The following is a 20,865-nucleotide window of genomic DNA, read 5'->3' on the forward strand; positions in this document are numbered from 1 at the left end:
CCCCGGGCCCCCCCTTGGGTACGTGCCTGTGCTGTTCGCAACATATACCAATCAGCCCAAGTGAACACGCCGTTTAAGAATCATTTAATGATAATTTCGGCCAAAACGTTGTCTCTATACACCGCGGGGACAGCAAGAGCACCGTTCTCAGCTCTTCCGCCCCTGCCCCAACGACCAACCAGCATCGATGCGACGGAAAACCAGAAGACCGTGGTGTCACGCGAAGTACTTTCCCGAGCTTCTCCTTGAGGTCATCGTCGTCTGTTTCACTTGGACTGGAGGTTCCTGACGAGGCCGACCATGAGCAGGAAGTCGTCCATGAACACGGCGAACACGAAGGGACGGTCGACGGTGAACCGCACCGGTTCGTTGGCCGGAATCGTGGAGCAGAGCGAGAGGAGCGTGGAGAAGCCCGGCGGCGACTTGCCGCCCCTCGTGGTCAGGTCCAGCGTCGCCTTGTGGTACAGGCCCTCCACCCGGAGGTCGTCGACGTTCGCGCCGCCGACGCCCTCTTCCGGCGACGCCGCCGCGACGTCAGATGCGGCGTCGTCGGGCGTCCGCTGGGCGACGCCCGGGCCGGTCGTCTGCTCTGCCGCGGCGTTTGGCGCGGTGGCGCCAGCTGTCGGAGGCGTCGAGTACCGGCTGAGGTCCAGCGTCTTGAGGCACTTGCGCAGGTCCATGGTGGGCGACTCGAGCAGCGCCTGCATGCGTGGTTGTGGACGTTGCCCGAGTGCAGGGGGTGTATTCTGTAAGAGTCCACCTATAGTAGGGGACTGTCCGTTTCGGCCGCTCTTGATTGGCTAGGGCCGCTCGTCGTCTCCTTCTCACTCGTACAGCTGCATCCAGTCAGCAATGACCGAAATGGACATTCCACAGGTGGACTCTTACAGAATACCCTCCCATCCTGACGTTTACCGTGCGTGTGTGCGCGTGTGCGCGTGTTAGTGCGCATGCGTGTTTGTATGTGTGTGTGTGGAGGAGGAAGAGGAAAGGAAGAAAGGGGCACACTCAAACGCACGCGCAAGAAACCCCGCCCAGATACCGACCTTGGGCAGCGTGACGGTGATGTCGGTGGTCCAGGCGAGCCCTTCGAGCACGGTGCGCATGTCGGACCAGCGTCCGATGGCCGGCAGCAGGTCCTGCTCCAGTCCCCCCGCCTGGATGGCCGGCACGAAGAGCGCCATGTGCGCCGACCGGCACGCGTAGGGCAGCCTCAGGCACGAGAAAGATGGCCGCCGCGCGTAGGGCATCTCGGCGCCGCGCTGCGTCATCATGGGCACCATCTGGGCCCGGGCGGGCTCCACGTAGAAGGGCAGGTTGCCGGCGCTCTTGAAGCCCTCCTCCCAGGGACTGTTCAGGTACACCAGGTTCACCAGGCACGCGGCCTGCGTCGCGGAGTGTGGGCACCCATCGACGACGCTATGATAGAATGCTTAACAAAACAATAAAACGGTTGTGGCAGGTATCGCGAGTCTGTGGCTTGAGCTGGATCACTCTTGAAGAAGTGGGTGTTCAGTGTCCTGCGCCGTTTTGTCTACCATTTTTCTTCTTTTTCTGTGCGTCATCTGTGGCGCTTCAAAAAAAAAAATGCAAGGAAAGATACACTATGACGTAGCAGTTCTGCGGAAACCCGCAAGGTAGAGAGAAGTAATGAATAAAGAGAAAATCAGACATCCACCGGTTCGTAGCAATTGCTACAAAGGAAACCCATACGGGTTCCTCGATAGAAAAGCCTAATAGTTGAAGAAAAATTCGTCCTAGTCCGGGACTCGAACCCGGGACCACCGTCTTTCCAGGGCAGCCGCTGTACCATCTGAGCTAACCACGCGGCTAGCAGATGGTAGGGCGAAGTCGAATTTGGCGACAACACGAAGCAAATGCAAGTGTTTGACGTAGTAGTTCTGCGGAAACCCGCAAGGTGGAGAGAAGTAATGAATAAAGAGAAAATCAGACATCCACCCGTTCGTAGCACGTGAATGTCTGATTTTCTCTTTATTTTCTGGATGTCTGAGCAACAGCAGCAGCCGCCGCCGCCGCCTGTTTTATATGTGTCCACTGCAGCATGAAGACCTCTGCCTGCGATCTCCAATTACCCCTGGCGAATTATCTAATCTGCGCATTACATGACCTGCCCAGCTCCACTTTTTTTCTGGTATTCTCAGTTAGAATATCGGGTATACCCGTTTGCTCTCTGATCCAAACCGCTCTCTTTCTGTCCCTTAACGTTATGCCTAGCATTCTTCGTTCGATCGCTCTTTGCGCGGTCCTTAACTTGGTCTCGAGCTTCTTTGTCAATCTCCAAGTCTCTCCCACATATGTCAGCGCCGATAAAATGCACTGATTGTACACCTTCCTGTTCAATGATAACGGTAAGCTTCCAATCAGGAGCTGACAATGTCTGCCGTGTGCGATCCAACCCATTTGTATTCTTCTGTGAATTTCCTTCTAATGATCAGGGTTCCCTGTGATTAGTTGACCTATAGTCGGATACAACTTTAGAAAAAAGGAGAGGCCCCGCCCAGATGACCGAAGCGCGACAGCCGAGTGCCTCCGCGACTAAAATAGTCCCGCTAAAAAACCCGTGCTCCTGAAACGCGCAATTCTCGGTATAAATAAAGACTTTTGTATTTTGATGACTGGTTTAGCAGAGCTCTCATGTGCTACAGCACATGCCGGATAGCGACAGAAAAATAGCACCGTGCCTTCTACAACGCTGCCCGTCGTCTGCTCTTTAGCTTCATTGCAAGTCACAAAAGTAAAAAGAGCAGCTCTGCATGGCTTTTGCGCTTGTTCGCATGTACACGGCGTATCTACTACTCGTTTTCCAAGCTTAAAATAAATCAGTTGCTATTGAAAAAGTACTTATATAAAACAATGCGTTTATCGCTGAAGCACAGAGCTGACGCGATTTGGCCCAGTTCGAAGCGCGGGCGGCCATCTTCTCCGTCGGCGGGGTCACCGGCCGTCTGCATGGCTCATGACGTCAGTCCAGAGTGCGCGCCCATTGGTGGATGCTCGGGTGCATCCGCGTCGGAGGAGTAAACGCCCCCTTTTTTCTAAAGTTGTATCCGACCATAGGTAAACGTATTCCTTCACAGACTCTATAGAGGCTGAGTGGCGATCCTGAGCTCTTGTTCCCTTGCCCGGCTATTCATCGTTATCTTTGTGTTCTGCATATTAATCTTCGACCCTACTCTCTCACTCTCTCTGTTGAGGTCCTCAATAATTTGTGGTAATGTATACGGTGCGCGGTAAACGGAGACGAGCGGCGGATGCGAAGGTCTGCACCTGCGGCTCCAGTGGCAGCGCCGTCACCTCCGCACTCGGCGCGTGCTTGGCGGGCTCCCGGGCCGTCGGGGAGGCTTCGGCTCGCGGCCGTTCGAAGACTCTCGTCACGGCGCCGTCGGTGAGCTCGGAGGCCCAGTAGTTTGTCGAGTCGCTGATGTCCGCGGCTGCCTCCTCGGAGGCCGCTTCGGTCCGCCGCACCTGCGTGGCACAGTCGGAAGGGGAAGCGAGCAACAAGGACCTCCTCTGCTGTGGCTCGCCTCGGTGATCGAAGTTTGGGTCGCGCGGCCGGAAGCGATGCTAAGTTCTTCAAATAGTCGCTCGAGCAATGCAGGCAGTTCTTATTTTACTTATTTATCGGCACCAATGTGCCCTAATGCGTAAACTATAACGGCGACTGTTCGGATGGTGAAAAAAAACGAAAGGCCTATGCGTCCGATGAGCGTAGGAGGTTGAACAAACGCGCACGCGCGCATGTGTACATGCGTGTGTGTGTGTGTTTGTGGTCCAGTGCGACGCCTTCTCCCCTTGTCTCTGACCCGCACGTGTCTCTGACTGCCCGCTGATCGACCACGTGCCGCTGATCGACCTGTAGACAAAGCTCCAGGCCGCTGCACACCAGCGCTACCCGAGTGACTCGAGAGCCCACTTCTGCAGCAAAGCTTCGCAACCCCGTCACTCGGACGAGCCGGTTTAGTGGCTCTTTGAGCATGGCCTCCGAGATTTACCCCCGCGCGCGCCGCGGTGGATCTCGGAGGCCATGCTTTGAGCGAGGGCCTTTCGTCGCAGCGAGCGTCACGTTGGAGGCGCGCTGCCGGGCGAGAAAGTGTCCCTTTGGAATTTGTCGTACCAGTGTCCATCGTCAAATCGGCCAGCGATATTACGCATTCGCTTCTCTTTTTTTGTTTTTAGGCCACATTTGGCGAACTAACGTTTGGCAAGCGAAAGCGTGACGGCATTAATTGCTTCCAGCAACCGAGTGACGTGCTGCGCGTTTGGAATTGGGCTGAAAATTGGCGAAGCGCCAGCGCCTTGAAGAAAACTTTTACGGCTCGGTTCGTTCGACCGAGGGTATGCATGAACAGACCGTTTCCACGAGCGAGGACGTTTACCACTTTCGAAATCGCCAAACGAGACTGGCTTCGAAATTAATGCCAACCCTGCATTGAGTATTGTTGAGTATGCTGCCGACCCTGCATTGAGTATTGTTGAGTATACTGCCGACCCTGCATTGAGTATTGTTGAGTATACTTCCAACCATGCATTGAGTATTGTTGAGTATACTACCGACCCTACATTGAGTATTCTTGAGCAGTGGCGTAGCTAGGTCGTCTGGCACCCGGGGCCCATAGGTCTTCTGTCACCCCCCCCCCCCCCGGGTGTAGCCGGCGGAAAGGGTGTCTTCAAGCGTACATGACACCCCCCCCCCCCCGCCCCACTGGCCCCTCGCACCCGGGGCCCACGGCCCCCCGGCCCCCCCTGTTGCTACGCCACTGTTCTTGAGTATACTGCCGACCCTGCATTGAGTATTGTTGAGTATAATACCGACCCTGCGTTGAGTATTGTTGAGTCTACTGCCGACCCTGCATTGAGTATTGTTGAGCATACTGGCGACCCTGCGTTGAGTATTGTTGAGCATACTGCCGACCCTGCATTGAGTATTGTTGAGCATACTGGCGACCCTGCGTTGAGTATTGTTGAGTATACTGCCGACCCCGCATTGAGGTCTGCAGCGAAGTGAGTTCGACGAACGCGTTCGATGCCGAGTGCATCCCAGGTGTCGCTACAAACATTTCCGCGCGACAGCCTGCCAGTGACACTATAACGGGGATGCACAGTCGCTCAAAGCGAGGCTAACATTTCCCCATCTGGCAGGGAGTGGTGCGTTGAACGCCGCATTGAACAAAACGAGTCACACATCCTGCGTACAGGCACTCATCAACACGATTAATTATTGTTTCATGAAATGAAATGACCGTATTCGGGTCTAATGGTCGTGAACAGCCGTGACTCCTGCTTTTCTTTCTTTCTTTCTTTCTTTCTTTCTTTCTTTCTTTCTTTCTTTCTTTCTTTCTTTCTTTCTTTCTTTCTTTCTTTCTTTCTTTCTTTCTAAGTTGTATTAGTCGGCGTGGACTGGTAAAGTGTTCCTTCGGAATTATCGTGAATTTCACTCGCGTAACGGAGAAGGGCCGATTACTGGCGGAGGGAAAGATCTAAGGCCAAATTTCTCTTCGCTTTGATTTTCGCGCTGAAACCTAACACGTGTACGTCACGGTGGCTTCACATGTTTCAAAGCGTTTACATATATTTAGGTCACTTTGGCGCAGAAAATGTTTTCAAGACTTGCTTTGTGTTGTGCCAGTGGTTTCTTTGAAATGCTAAGTCATCTCTTTCTACCGGTAAAACAACATCCACGACGTCAGGAAGTGATGCGGGGACTTCGGGCGTAGTCGCCACCAGTCTTTCTTTTTTCGAATCCTTTCTGAACTGCCGAACCGACTCTCACAATAAGAGTGTCTGTTTTGCTATGTGAGAAGCGTATGTTTGCACATAATTTGCACATTGCACATAAAGCGCTTAGCACTTTAGGTTTTGGCTGGTAGTATACATGTACTGGGCCAGACACGCGACAAACAAAAGTGTAGGATGAACGATACTTTGTGGTAAAACGTAGCACGCTTTCTGCCTGTGCCAAGTCATTAGAAAAACAAAGAAGGAAACTGTACTGTATCGACACAGAAACTTTTGTGGCTTTCTGAGACAACCCATTTATCGTCGCGACAAAAAAAAAAAAGAGAAAAACATCACGGGTGCAATCCATCGAAGCAAGAGAATCAGTTCTGTTGTAGCGACGGCGTCTTCTGTCGCAAGCGCTGCGCGTTTATGTTATCTTTATGTTATCCCTGCGGTCGCATTTTGATGGGGCAGGGGGGGAGTGCAATAAATAAATAAGTAAAAACCGTGTGTTTGAAGATGCTGCCAGTCTGAATGCGAGACTTTAGACAGGAGTGGGCGATACATTAAAAGTAAGACGATTGAACATGTAAGTGTTATGAAAGAAACAATATTAAATGTCGTGCTTGCAAAATGCAGAGGAAGATATATCAGTGGCTCAGAACGAGAGCACAGGTGAAATGCGGAATGAAACCAAGTTATATAGTACTGTAACAATAGCAAATAACACTTATACAATTTAATTAGTAGGGAAGAATCAAATATAGTATCTACCGTACAGAAACATCATTTCTTCATTGCCTTCAACAACCCGGCAACCTTCAAGCGCTGTTCGTGTTTGCTTCTCAGTTGTCCTTAAAGTTCAAATGGGAAGAGTACACAAGAAATGTTGTATAAGACATCTGGATCCCTAGCTCAAGGCTGGTTGGGATTCATGCTAGTTCATTCATTCACAACGACAATACAGCAATGTATAATTTATAATTCATATGTGCATAACTGTGCATTTACAAACAAAAAGCAGGATGCTTCTAGTAATAGCCTCGACAAACCTAGGGAGAGGAATTTGTTGTACTTAGTAACTATAAACTGGAAGTGACAAAAGCAGAGAAATGCCCAAACGCAACGAATACTCTAAACCTATAATAGTAGTGAATGATAATGGTATTTCGCTGATGATGAAAAATGCTTGGCGTGTTTTACATCTGGTGGTAAGTTCCACAAGAGTGCTCTGATGTTTAACCTCCTCGTTCCATATATACATCGTCAATATTTGGCACAAGAAAGTTACCCTTAATTGCGCTGCATGTATATTATGGTACTGTGAGTACTTATCGTTGTCTAAAGATTGAGTAATAAATTAAATAAACAGTATATATTTAATCTTTGAAAGAGGGGGCGTTCATTTAGTATCGTAAACCGAAAACGCCATAAATCGCAATGCTCTTTTCCGAAGAAGTACAATAGGTTCTACATAGTGAGACCTACTTGTGACCCCACGATTCGACACGGTGGTATAGATGGCTGTGGAATAGGCTGTTGTTTACAGAGTGGCAGTGTCAAAATAATAACGACATTAGTACAGAATAGAACAAACTTTGCTATCTATCTATCTATCTATCTATCTATCTATCTATCTATCTATCTATCTATCTATCTATCTATCTATCTATCTATCTATCTATCTATCTATCTATCTATCTATCTATCTATCTATCTATCTATCTATCTATCTATGTCTGTCTGTCTGTCTGTCTGTCTGTCTGTCTGTCTGTCTGTCTGTCTGTCTGTCCATCCTGTCCTGTGTCTGTCTGTCTGTCTGTCCATCCTGTCCTGTGTCTCTCTGTCTGTCTGTCTGTCTGTCTGTCTGTCTGTCTGTCTGTCTGTCAGTCTGTGTCAGTCTGTGTCTGTCTGTGTCTGTCAGTCTGTCTGTCTGTCTGTCTGTCTGTCTGTCTGTCTGTCTGTCTGTCTGTCTGTCTGTCTGTCTGTCTTGTCTGTCTGTCTGTCTGTCTGTCTGTCTGTCTGTCTGTCTGTCTGTCTGTCTGTCTGTCTGTCTGTCTGTCTGTCTGTCCATCCTGTCCTGTGTCTGTCTGTCTGTCTGTCCATCCTGTCCTGTGTCTGTCTGTCTGTCTGTCTGTCTGTCTGTCTGTCTGTCTGTCTGTCTGTCTGTCTGTCTGTCTGTCTGTCTGTCTGTCTGTCTGTCTGTCTGTCTGTCTGTCTGTCTGTCTGTCAGTCTGTCTGTCTGTCTGTCTGTCTGTCTGTCAGTCTGTGTCTGTCTGTGTCAGTCTGTCTGTCTGTCTGTCTGTCTGTCTGTCTTGTCTGTCTGTCTGTCTGTCTGTCTGTCTGTCTGTCTGTCTGTCTGTCTGTCTGTCTGTCTGTCTGTCTTGTCTGTCTGTCTTGTCTGTCTGTCTGTCTGTCTGTCTGTCTGTCTGTCTGTCTTGTCTGTCTTGTCCGTCTGTCTGTCTGTCTGTCTGTCTGTCTGTCTGTCTGTCTGTCTGTCTGTCTGTCTGTCTGTCTGTCTTGTCTTGTCTTGTCTTGTCTTGTCTGTTTTTACGCACGCACGCTTCTCTGGCGCTTAGCGGTCCGCGAGTACACGCTGCGTAAAAGCGTGCGTACCTTTCCCGCGAGGTTTCCCTCGAAGAGCTTCCGGTAGTCGTCGTCGAGCCGCGTCTTGGCGCCCACGTGCAGCAGGTTGCCCATCCGCAAGGCGTCGCACCGCAGCAGGCCCCGCACGATTGCAGCCACGCTGTTCAAGTCGCCCATGCAGCAGGGACGGCTCGCCTCGCGATTTGCTGATCTGCGACAAGGTGCAGTCACGAAACACACACTCAAGGATCAAGCAGTCAAGGAGGAGGAGCCCAACAGATGGAGCAGTTTACACTGCGGTACACAAGTTACGTAAACAGGGATAAGGGGCTTCAAGAAGGCTGTAGCCTGTACGTTTCGATAAGCGGACCTAGGTGGCTGTATAAGCGGACCTAGGTACACATGTTTTTCACTCTAGCTTCTTTTGTATACGTTTCCGTAATCTTCTTTAACGCGATAGCGTTAAGGGCCCCGTGTCGCATAAAGTCCCGCGTAGGACATGGCTTCGATAAAAAGTGTTTCGAACCACGCAGGCTCCTTATGTGGCGCAAGGAAATTGTTGAACCGATTGAATTTCTCAAGGTAAAATACGTGGAAAAATCGTAAAGTATGAGAGACAACCTACAGACATGACAGCGTCGGATTGTAATCTGAATATACGAGACAACACAATTCTGTTACGCGGAAAATCAAGCACCTTTTGACCCCTTTTAACTTCCGTTTGAGGTCTGTCTTAGAAGGAGCGGCGCGGCCCCCTCGGTTTAAAAAAAAACTGAAGAACCAGAAAGCCCGCTTTCCTGCATATCGTTCGCCGCCAGCGTTTCTCGAACATTACGGTTACATAAGCTGCTGTTGCTGGGAAGCGTCAGAAGCAGTCGGGGACCTTTGAATGCTGTCGCGTTCCACCCTTAAAGGCGAATCTTATAATAGTCCTTTTTGTTCTTCGTTCAAAATTCTATATCTACCTTGTACCGTTACATAAAAGCCTGTAACGGATCCGGTCCTATCAATCTTTTCCCTGCTCTCCTCCCCCTCCCCTGCGCCAATACTCCGAACGTCTCGTGCTTGTCTCGACCGAGCTGACCGGTTAATGATCCCGTTTAAATCCCGGCGCTTCTGCAGAAGGCGGACATTACCAACGACCGGTCTCGCTGTGTGAATACATTCGCAGTCCTTTACGATGCGCCGTTGAGTCGTTTCCGGACTCTTTTCGCTGCACTTAAGCACCTGCCTCGTTTTGTTGCGAATGATCTTTGCTCGCCGCCGCGTGTTCTTGTCCTCGTGGCAGCCAGCTATAAGGTCTCGAATAGCGAAGCACTGCCCTTTCCGTTATCGTATGCAGATTTCTTTCCCTCCCCGATTTCTTTCGCGACGTATTTCTTACTTCTCCGTGGACTTTCTTTTTCTTTTTGTTTGTTTGTTTCTATCCTTAGTGTTTTAGCAACGGCGCCTTCTACTGTAGCGCGGACTAACAGTAGCCTTGACGCGACTTCGTGCCCCGTTTGCTATATACGCGCAATGTACAGTCGCGGACAGAATAACATGGACCACGGTATCTCCGAAAACGTTCAATTCCCGAGCAGCCTGTAGCAGTAACCAGTAAAACTTCCCACGACAACGTTGTTCGCATATTCTAGTCGAGGTCCAAAGTGCCAATACGAGATTGCGTTGTGAGGTTGCGGAGATATTCCGCTTTTTCTTAGATTTCATGGTCCGTAATATTCTGTCCGCGACTGTACGCGTGTCGTGCATGTATAGATATGCGCTCGTATGCCGCGAGACAAGCAGTTCGAGGAAGTCGGCGCCGGCCGTGTCCGCGGTCTACGCGCGCGCCTCGTCGTATCTCGTGTTCTTGCTTTTTATAGCGCGGCATATGCCAAGCGACGCACTCACTCCTCGTGAGGAAATTCAACGCGGCTCAGGGACGAAGGCGAGGAAAGGGATGCGTTGACAAGCACACACACACAAAGGAAGAAAAAAAATGGACTGGTTCGCAGAAAGCTTCTTAAGAGCGGACGACAAATGTCCATGCCATCTTGCAAACGAATATATATATATAACCGCGGTGTAACGAAAAGCGTCCAGCAAAATATAGTTTATCCTAATTCTTCTGGCGCTATGAAACGCTTGCGGATCATTTATGCATTTTTTTCGATCCATCGACGGGTTTCTTCGTGCACCATAGAGTATATGTTTATGCACCACGTACCGATGGCGATGATTTTCATCGCGACACCTTTCTGGGACGCCTTCGGCGCAACGCTAAACTGTGCCAGATGATCAAAATTGATCCGGAGGCCTCCATTTTGGCGTCTCTTTTATCTCAAGACCCAGGGCTGGTTCAAACAACCGATCAACGTACAGCGGCACAAAGCTGAGGCGATATATATAGCGCTGTCGACTTTCTCGGAACATCGTTTTGCTATTCGCGTTTTGCGGTTCAAGTTACGGGCTCTCGGCAGTCGCGGTGTGGTGTGCCTATCTAGCGAAGAGGCACTGTTATAGCTTTCCTTTTTTTTCTTCTTCTTTTTTGCTTTCAGAGCAGTCGGAAGATTGCTCACACATTGGCAACCTGACTGGTGATAAACGTGGAAAAGGCTCCATATAATAGACGTTTAACGCCACTACAACGAACGCCTCTACAACGAAATGACTCGTATCTGTGAAGTATTCATTACGTCCCCGGCCGAATTCGTATTTTTTATAAGTATACAACAAAGACCAGCACAAGGAATTTTACCTGTACGACGAAGGCGTTTAGGCGTCCCCCGAGGGCCGATTTGTCGCGTTACAACGAACTCCCTGTATAGCGGTGTCGCCACAATACACATCACATGCGTCACCGCGGTGTGCTCTGCGCTAGCGCTGACGACAGTGCTATATACGGCGACGTACTTGAAGAGCGTGCCGATGTTAAATGTGTATAGACCTGCTGCACTCCTCCAGGAATCGTTCAACGCGCAGTACATTGCTTGTAGAGCGCATCGACGGCTGACAAATACGTCGCAGCCGATGTCGACGTAATGACGTATAATTATATAGCTGACGACCGACGACGTCTTCATAGTCATATCCAAGGCTGAAAGGGTGCGAACGTCAACAAAGGCAACAGTGACGAAGATCCAGCGAACGAACCAATAATTTTGACAGCCAGGATGGCGGCATTCCGACCATCTGCCGTTTAACTTTGCGTATATGTCATCTGTTTCGCCACAGAGTGCAGGCTTCGAATTACCGTGCCTCGGCGCGATACGAACGGCTGCAGTTGCCCAATGTCACAGACAAAGTGTGCGGGAAAACTAAAACAAAAACAAAATTGCCGAGTTGTTTCACCTCGTCTTTCCTCAATCCATGTTATAATGGCTTTCCTTTCTTCAACGGGCTTTTAGCCTGCTCTGTTGTGAGCGGCATCGTGCGCGACTTTCAGAGCGAAGTGACCGGTATAATGAAGAAACTTGCAATTGTCCAGGGCAGTTCGTCTTAAAAGCGTTTGACTGTATCGCGACTCACTTGACTGTCGAACCTATACGTGGGGCTACATCCCCGGTTATAGTCCTGGTAACGCCCTGATCGACAACAAGCTTTCTCTGTTCAAAGGATATATCCCGTTTCCCACATACCCCCGAAACAGCGCAGGCCAAAGCTTTCGGAACAAACGCCTTGCGATCGTCACGTGTTCCGCGCGTCGGCCGTGTACCTGTCGCATATATAGGCCGGCTATATGCGGCACAGTACACATATATCTTACCTGGGCGCGTCGGCGGCTGCCATCGCGGTGACGACGCCCAGGGGCGAGCAGAGCACGTTGGCCCCGGGAGGGCTGGAGTCCAACGCCGCCCTGAACAGTGCCATGGCGTGCTCGTTGAAGCGCTCCGGGTCCAGAGCCGGGCCCGGCGGGAGGACTCCGCTGGGCTCCCGCCCTGCCCCCGGCGCCGGGGCCGCGGAGTCCGGGCAGCTCGCCGACGGCCGCGGTGGCGCCGACTCTCCCAGCTGGCCGCCCGAAAGCATGCCCGACGGTGGCGCCCCCTTGCCGAGCGGGCTCCTTTCGTTGTTGTCTCGCTAGGCCTTGTTTTGCTGAAAGCCTGCCACTGCTTTCGCTGGCACGGAGTTTCCTACAAGAATCACCAGGGGGAATTCTGACGCTGCAATCGATCAGCCACTGTGGGAACGATGGTTAGCTCACGGATTTGTCTGATCATCGCGCTTGAGGCTTCAAACGTTCTTGCGACGCTGTTAATTAGGCGTCATCTTTCTAAATGCCCAAGCGTTGATCGTTTTCTAAACACAGCAAGGCAGTCAGTCCTTACGCCCATGCGTAATCATTGCGAATTGTTACATCTATGACGCAATAACCTGTGGTAAATGGTCACTTTGCAAGGTAAAAAATAACAGTTTGAAGCGAGAAGGACGAAGTTTCTTGTAATTCCAATATCTTCCCAACACCATCCAAATCTTAGCCCATCGCCCGTAGTGGATACGCGCCATCGAAGAAGGATATCCTATCCTATGTGTGCTACTTTTACCCCTTTTTTTGTCTTTTGCTGGGTGTAATCTTCAGTCAGTGCAGGGTGGCCAAGTCCACCTCGTGAGTACGAGCCATGTTTTGTGGCAACGACAACTAGTAATTGAACCGTCATGCTTACAGCTCCCGCGTACTCCGATACCGAAATTCCCCTCTAGTAATCTTAATGCGATCGTCATTGTTCGAGCATACTTGACACACTTTCTGGGTACCTGGGTATGGTTCTTGGTCCAGTGGGTTAGAGAGACCATCGGCCTGCTGTGCTGAGGAAACAGTGTTCGAAGCCAGCCGGCGGACCAACTTTGGTGACTGCGTACGTGCCGCTCTTCAATGACAAAAAAAAAGATGCTTTAAAAATTTTTCCGGTGCTGGGCGGATTCGAACCCGCGCCATGCGCGGACATCGTGGCGGCATCGCTAGATGGCGCAACGTGTCCAGTGGGAAGCGCGAGAAAGGAGCCTGGCTGCAGTAGGCGCTTCATGCATGACGCGCGTTTCGGCGTTGGCAATAGAGACTTTTAGCGTGTCCGGTATTCGGGCAAGTGCGGGCGGTTTTCCGGTTTAGCGGGGGCGTAAACGTGAGCGGCCAGATTAGTGGCGCCAGCTCGTGGTGCAAAGCTCAACCACACAAACACAGAGCTAATTACTATATTCTGCTTAGCTGCTGGTGTAAATATTCGACAGTAGCGTAATCGTGTTCACAATTACGCCGCTGCCAAAAATTTGCACCACTAGCGAAGCAGGATATGGTGGGTTACTGCAGTTTTAGCTCTGTGTTTGTCTGGTTGAACTCTACGCTACCCGGCGGCTGCAGCGATCTAGTTACGCCCCCGCAAATCCGGTAATCCGCCCAAACCGCTCCCGTTTACCGGAATAGCGGACAGGCTAAAAGTCTCTAATATACGGCGTGTCGCTACGTTACTTCGAGGCCAGTCGCATTCACGTCGACATTCATTGTGAGGCGGGTTCCGCGGGAATTTTTTGTATAGGAAACTTCATGGCCTCCTGTGTGTGTGTGTGTTGGGGGGGGGGGGGGCTTCTGCGGCACTTTATTTATATAGAAAACTTCATGGCCTCCTCTGTGCGTGCGTGCGTGCGCGCGTGTGTGAATATTCGTCTGGTGAACCCGAAACCGGGAGACCGCTTATAGAGCGCCACTTTTCCAGCACTCGGTAATAACAGTTTACAGGTTATGGTTAGGGCCGCATCAGCTTTCTGTTATAGCTCGTCATGCAGAAGCAAATCAACCGACACATAGCGGCAGCATCTGCAGCAGCGCTCGATGAAAGTTGTCCACGCTCTCAGTGCATGTTTATGGGTTTTATGTATGAAACGCCTACAAAGTTTCCCTTTTTCGTGCGTTATACAGATATTTTTTTTTTTGCTTCGAGCACTTTCCTTTTTGTCTCACAAAGATCACTCGACTTAGATTGTCTACCAAGGAGGACACAATTTGCACGGAAAACCGACGCAATACATGCACCGATAAACTAACTACATTAATTAATTTACCGATACAAACTTTACGACACGTGTTTGTAGTGGAAAGTTGAAAGTAACCGCCACGAAAGCCTAGTTCCGTGTTTCTACATTTCAAATGCCTACGTAGAACGAAAGTGTGCACGATATGTGTTGTGGGGACTGCGTAGCCCATTTCGTTGCAGCGCCATAGCACAGCACGTTTTGGGCATAGGAACCGAGCGCGGCGAGGTCGTTTTTGAACTTCGCGCGCGCGGTCCACCGCTTTCCCCCTCTCTCATTCCTCCGAGGGCGCCGAACGGCAGCGGGACCGTAAAACACTTGCTGCCGTCCGCCCCCGAACGGTCCAGGGGCTCACCCGATTGGTCTGTTTGGGCGGGAACCCGCGTTCCCTCTCTCCTGGCGACTCAAGTCGACCGAGGAGCGGCAACGCGGGGAGAAGCTCTCGGACAGCGAAACGGTGCGTACTGACTTCCCATTCTCCCGGTCATCCCTTTGGTTGGCCGGTCTCGCCGAAGGTCCTCGACCCGAGGCGGTTGCGTACCTATTCGCTGCTCCTGTTCTGAAGGCTAGGCCGAAGAGACGCGGCTCACTTGACGTGCGCGGTCGTACTGCGCCGAGTCGCCCTCGGAGGCTACCCCGAGCTGAAAGAACGTTGCCCTGGTAGCACGGTCGTTGGGAGCCATCCTCCCGTATAGCGGCGTGCTACCGCGTTTTGAGATAGCTGAGTGTCACCCCTTGACTTGCGGGAGCTTCGGCTCATGAGCCCCGCGCCGGAACGGGTGTGTACAGATATCCTGAACGCCAAGGTGGTCGTACAATAAACGCCTTCCTTGTACTCTGGGCCTTCTCCTTGCGGCGCTCTGTTTCGCTCCCATAGGAGACCGAACGAGCGTCCGCTTCGGGCACACGCTACACACGCGGCTGAGCTGATCGTCCCCCTGAGGGGCTCGGATCCTCGGACCTGCGCGGTGGTCAAGGTGACTCCCGGCGGAGCACCGCTATATAGGCGGAGACCACAGTGTAGAGGAGCTCGCACACGCGAAAACCTGCACACACAAGCACGCAAACGCACCAACGCGCGCGCGCACACACGCACACGTGCACAGACACATGCATACTGAAACACCCATTGCAGACGTACAATCGCGTAAAGAAAGAAACGAGCGATACCGAGGGGGGGCAGAATCAAGCGCTTACCGCCGTACTACAGCCCCTACCTGTGTACCTCCTCTGCAGCTCCTGATGGGGGACCCCCCCGCGGTCTATTTCGGTCAGCGGGAGCTCCCCTTCGCGCGCCGCACCGTCCGGTCGAGGAGCGAAGAACTGGCCGTTCTCGCGCCTGCTCTATCGTTTTCCTTCGCCTTTTTTTTTTGTATCTTGCTTGCAGGAATCATCGACGGTCGCCTTGCATGCCTGGCCGTGATTTGGCCGCCAGAACTCGCTCGCTCACCCCCCCCCCCCCTTTTCTTTTTCCCCGCCGCAGTTCTCTTATTCCAAGCAGCGCCCGCCTCGTTGGCTCTCAATCATTCGACGCGCATTTCCTGCGCTGGCAGCCGCCGTGGCAGCAGCGGCGGCGCGAGCGAGTGTCACTCGAGCTCTCCTGCATTCTCTCTCTCTTTTTTTTTCTTCTTAACCCGTACGGCATAAATCTCCCACCGTCCCGTCGCCTATCTGCTCTGTCCCATCGCTCGGTGCTTCTTCACCGTGGCTCGCTGCGAGAGCGGCCACTTGCGTCTCCCCCTGCCACCGTGCCGCGACGGCCGTGTCATATGTGCCTGCTTGAATGTGCAGGCATGCCGTTGTTGTCGCCAGATCACCGCAGGGGGCGCATAGTGTACTCCGGATCACCCGCTTAAAGCCCCTACACCCACGTGCCACCGCCGCTTGGTCGGCGGAAACGTGTATGGATGGGGCTTTAGCTTGAATGTGCATGCATGCCCCTTTTCTCGCCACATCACCGCAGGGGCGCACTTACTATACACTCTGGATCGATCACTTCCGGGGACACTTTCTACGTCACGCGCGGAACGGCGACACTCGGCTCCACTGCGGCGCGACGCGTCCACCGGTCTACGCGTCGTCCTGTCCATATAGTTTCCTACAAAGATATATCTCTATGGTCCTGTCGATAGAACCTTGAGCACGAGGGGCACTGCTGTACATGGACGTAGTCGGGTTTCGCCGTACTGGCGAATTCTGTAATGGCGGCGTTTTTGATTGAGCCAATCGTAGAGGCCGTATGGCAGGCGTCGGCCAATTGGGGCGGACAAGATGGCGGATTGGACTATATGGCGGAATTTGACGATGTTCAGAATTACACTCGAGCAGGGGCGTAGCCAGGGGGGGGGGGGGGGGCTTATGGGGCTTGAGCCCCCCCCCGAAATTTTTTCGTGCTGTCCATGCACCGCCGACCAAAGCGACCCCCGGCGCCGGAAACCACTCTGGATTTTGTCTAGAATGTCTTTTTGACGCTCGAAAAGACATTTAACCGCGAAGATTGCGAATTCGGGCTGGATTTCGTGGCAACGCCCATTCACTGGCAGTCACATAACGCCAAGCAGTGCCATCCGAGCACAAAGTTTCAAGGGCGCTTTGATGGTGAGCGGGCTCACCGCGGCATCTCACTGAGGCCACGGAATCTATGGAGCGCATGGATATCAATTGCGAAACTTCATGGGGATAAATCTCATAAGCTCTTGATGTGAAACGTGCATTGACATTTCCAAAGTTGTGCTTTAAGTTTTCTATTGCGGAACTTTGTGGGTTTACTGTTGTTATAAACATTTGACGCCAAAGGCCCACTGACTTTTCTAAAGTCTTACATCGGAACATACAACGAGACAAGCCAAATCAACACACTAGCAGACGAGTTGACAAAGCACGCAGCGAGGTCCAATGAGACGATGCGTTGGGGTGGTTCATTTGTGCCGTCATGTCACATAAAGAAATATCAACATTTTTTTTAACCTACGCCACAACATACATGTCAAGACACTAAAGCCAGCCAAAGTAACTACGTTCTTATTTATTTTTTCTACTTTGACTTTGTTTTATTCGCGGAGGACACATTGAGCCTCTTCAAATTTTTTTTTGTTCTCGCTACCCTACCCGCGGGCTGCCAGAGCGAGCCAGAGCGCATATGTTTTTCTCGTATGGCCCCGACCACCACGCGGTGCACTTCGGTGGGCGTTCGGTTTGCTTTGGCCGAGTGGATTTTCACCTGACAGAGTTTTGGAAGCTTTCTGGCCAGCAGACAAGAAAAAAAATGGCTGTGGCTTAGGTAAGGTTAAGCCCAGGATGCGAAGCATACTAGCCTTTATTTTAGTTGTTGAACCACTGTTTAGCCTGGTGAACTGCTGTTGCTTGGCTATATTTGGTTCGGCTAGACGAAGAAACAACTCATGCATTACTTCTTCGCCTTCAAGAGTGGAACGCGACAGCGTTCCCGTCGACCCGCCAAGGGGTGTAAGACAATGGGCTACAGGGCAGCGACTACGCGCCCCGCATTGGACGCGGTGAGCGTCGAGCAAAGCAGCGTTCGGCGCGGCAACGAAATGTGCGCCTGAGCAAGAGACGCACGCCTTAGAAACAGCGCGTTTCTAAGGCAACACCGCATTCACTAGAGGCGCTTTTGTACCGCTTTGAAGCGTTGTACTCGTGGCTCAGTGGTAGCGTCTCCGTCCCACACTCCGGAGACCCTGGTTCGATTCCCACCCAGCCCGTCTTGCAAGAGTTGAGCCAAAGCCACTTCTCCTCTGTCGTGACGTCACGGTGTCACGTGATTTCATGGTCACCGCCGCGCCTGAGGAGCTGGGTTGAGCCCTCGTAATATGCTTCGCATAAAAAAAAGAATGGTCGCTCGCCGCCATCACTGTGGGGACTCGAAGGATTGCACCACATTCCTTGAGCGGAACCTTTCCGGAAAGTCTTGTTTTGCCGGTGTAGGATACTGAGCAGTATGCGTATGGTTCTCAGTGGGCCAAGCGTCTCATGCTTTCTTCGGTATTAATTCCGTAGCCCCATTAGGTGCCCGATGTAGGCATTCGATTCTGGCCAACATACTTTCCTATGCGTTTTTTTTTTCATTTCGGTGCCTCCACCCCACAGAAAAAAAATTCATTGTTGCGGCGCAGCGAATTGTCGCATGGTGAAAGTTCGATTTTGATACTTCTTTTGCGGAAAGTAATGGGCGACGGGACGCTTCAGTTGCCGGATACGTTTATTATATTATTACGAAAGCAATTATATGGACACTCCAGGCGCATTCCTGCCGTCGCCCTCATGTTTCGTATAAAGTCCAAGGGTGATGCTGTATGTGCGAGTGAAAGCGTAGGAGGGGAGGTGGGATGGGTGAGCCTACGATGGTGGCTCAGTCTAGTGTGCGCAAAGGAAGAAAGCGGGCAGGAAGCGCGCCGCCTTCCGTCGCGCGCAATACATCGGGGGGAGTGGATGGAATGGGGGTGGAATCTAGGATTCTGTGAATCTATGATTGTGCAACACGTTTATTTGCCTTGTTTGACGCATTATATACAGTTACTTTTTCTTACATACATAGACTCATTGGAGACTTATACGTATACTTAAATATCTTGTTGCGAGGTTTTGTGTACACATGCTGTGAACTTTGTTTCCAGTGACACTTTTTGTCCTTTATCAAGCCGTATTTTCGCATTTGTATATCCCACTGTATCTTTGCATTTCTAATGTACGAGGGCGAGTCAAATGAAAGTGGGCCTACCCTAACCGCGCAATAATGGTTCGGTTCATTATCTGCGAGGCATGCGCGTAGGAGAACGGCATGTCTTATTTACAAAAGTGACACGCAGGTGTGAAGATAAATGTTCTTTAATGCTCTCATACACTGGGTTGAATATGGTTGCGTCACATAATGGACACTTCAAAAGTTGAACAGCTCGGTGTCGCGAAGTTTTTGACAGCTAAAGGTGTTTCCAAAACAGAAATTAATCGCCGTATGGCTGCCGTTTACGTTGAACACGGCATCTCATTGACCACTGTGAAGCGTTGGAGCAAACGGTTTAAAGGACGTTGTAAAGGCATTCCAAGACCGGGCCAAAACCATCGTGCAATCACCCCCACACAATTTCAAAGGTTCATGAGCTGATGAAACAAGAACGGAGGATAAGCATCGATGAACTGGCAGACGGTCTGAACATCAGTCACAGTTCGGTTCACGCCATAATTCATGAGCTTCTCGGTTATCGGCTCTTTGGTGCGCAATTGATCCCCAAGATTTTGATCCATCGCGAGAAGACGGAGAAGTTTCGCGCTGCCTTGACTCATCTGATCGGGCATCACAACGAGGATGACGACTTCTTGTTTGCAATTGTGATCGGGGACGAACCTTGGTGCCACTACTACGAGCCTGAAACATGACGGCAAAGCTTACAGTGGAAACATTCGAATTTACCACGCCCAAAGAACGCAAAGGCCATCATTTCCACTGGAAAGGTGTTGTTGACTTTTTTTTCGGTCGTCAGGGTCCATTACTGATAAAATTTGCTAAATCTTGAGAAACTATCAATCGTTCACGATATTGTGAAACGCCAGAACGGCATCGTGTCGCAAACAAGAATTAACAACGTGGAAAATTGACGAATGGGGTCATCTTGTTCCACGACAATGCCTGTCCCCACGTCGCTTATGTGGTTAATACAAAACTGGCAAAGTTCAAGTGGGAAACGCTGCAGCATCCGCCATACAGCTCAGACCTGTCACCTTGCGACTTCTACATTTTGGGGCAACCGAAAAAACAGCTCAAGGGAACCAGATACGGACTTTTTGAAGCAGCAACCCAAGGAGTTTTGTAATACGGGAATCACGCGACTCGTTAGTCAATGGGATAAATGTCTAAATTCTCATGAAGACTACTTTTAAATAAAGTACCCCCTTGTTGGCTCACATTCATTTGACTTGCCCTCGTATATCTTACAGAATTCCTGCTTTTTATACGTGCCCTCTGTTGCGACTATAATTTCGGTGCAATTACTCACGATACACGACCGGTGACAGCTGCTCCTGCGTAATACATTAAAACAAATTACAGCGTCATTGAGATGTTGCACTGGCCATTGCATATATACAAGAATGTAAGCACGGTTCTTGAATGAAAAAGTTTCATTAACATATTTGTCCTCAAGTTGTTCAGTTCATTGCCTTTTAATTTTTCATATCAGCGGCATGCACTGCTTTCCTGGTTTCGAATTGATATAGTTCTAAAGTTCATGTGATATTTTATTTACTTAATAAATAGACAAAAATATGGAAGCATTCATATCAGTTATTATGGGCAAAATTTTTGGCACATACCAGTATAGTCTTTTATGAAAAAATACATATTTTATTGTTTTCACTGTGCGTAGGGTTCAAGAATTCGTTTGTAGCATCTTTGGCAATAAAAATGCAATTATTATTCATGGATTTGATCCCTTGACAAATTGTTTAAGAAGAAGCTTTAGCTCTGGCCCAATCCGACGCGGCCTATTCAAATACTCGTAAAACGCAGAAACGCTTTTCTTA

General features: G+C 50.7%; 2 protein-coding genes across 3 annotated transcripts in view; one reads left to right on the plus strand and one right to left on the minus strand.

The window, feature by feature from the left end:
- Hers (Histone gene-specific Epigenetic Repressor in late S phase) overlaps nucleotides 1-20,865 on the plus strand; it is a 302,932-nt gene that overhangs the window by 102,685 nt on the left and 179,382 nt on the right. The window lies entirely within an intron of this gene.
- LOC139047925 (antitrypsin-like) lies at nucleotides 62-15,617 on the minus strand. The gene is made up of 6 exons (XM_070522100.1): nucleotides 15,546-15,617; nucleotides 12,074-12,437; nucleotides 8,356-8,536; nucleotides 3,289-3,486; nucleotides 1,047-1,385; nucleotides 62-701 (listed from the first exon to the last, which is right to left on the minus strand). Exons 2-6 carry the CDS (start codon nucleotides 12,331-12,333, stop codon nucleotides 267-269), a joined length of 1,413 nt encoding a protein of 470 aa, XP_070378201.1. The 5' UTR covers nucleotides 12,334-12,437; nucleotides 15,546-15,617; the 3' UTR covers nucleotides 62-266.

The sequence above is a fragment of the Dermacentor albipictus genome, chromosome 7 (assembly GCF_038994185.2).
Source record: "Dermacentor albipictus isolate Rhodes 1998 colony chromosome 7, USDA_Dalb.pri_finalv2, whole genome shotgun sequence".
NCBI lineage: Eukaryota > Metazoa > Arthropoda > Arachnida > Ixodida > Ixodidae > Dermacentor > Dermacentor albipictus.

What these genes read in the sequence shown, in the direction of transcription:
- LOC139047925 (XM_070522100.1), bottom strand. Translation starts at nt 12,333, where the DNA reads ATGCTTTCGGGCGGCCAGCTGGGAGAGTCGGCGCCACCGCGGCCGTCG. An exon ending in CGCTGCCACTGGAGCCGCAG is followed by an intron (nt 1,386 to 3,288) that starts GTGCAGACCTTC and finishes TCCGCGACGCAG; the next exon opens with GCCGCGTGCCTGGTGAACCT. An exon ending in TCACCGTCACGCTGCCCAAG is followed by an intron (nt 702 to 1,046) that starts GTCGGTATCTGG and finishes CCACGCATGCAG; the next exon opens with GCGCTGCTCGAGTCGCCCAC.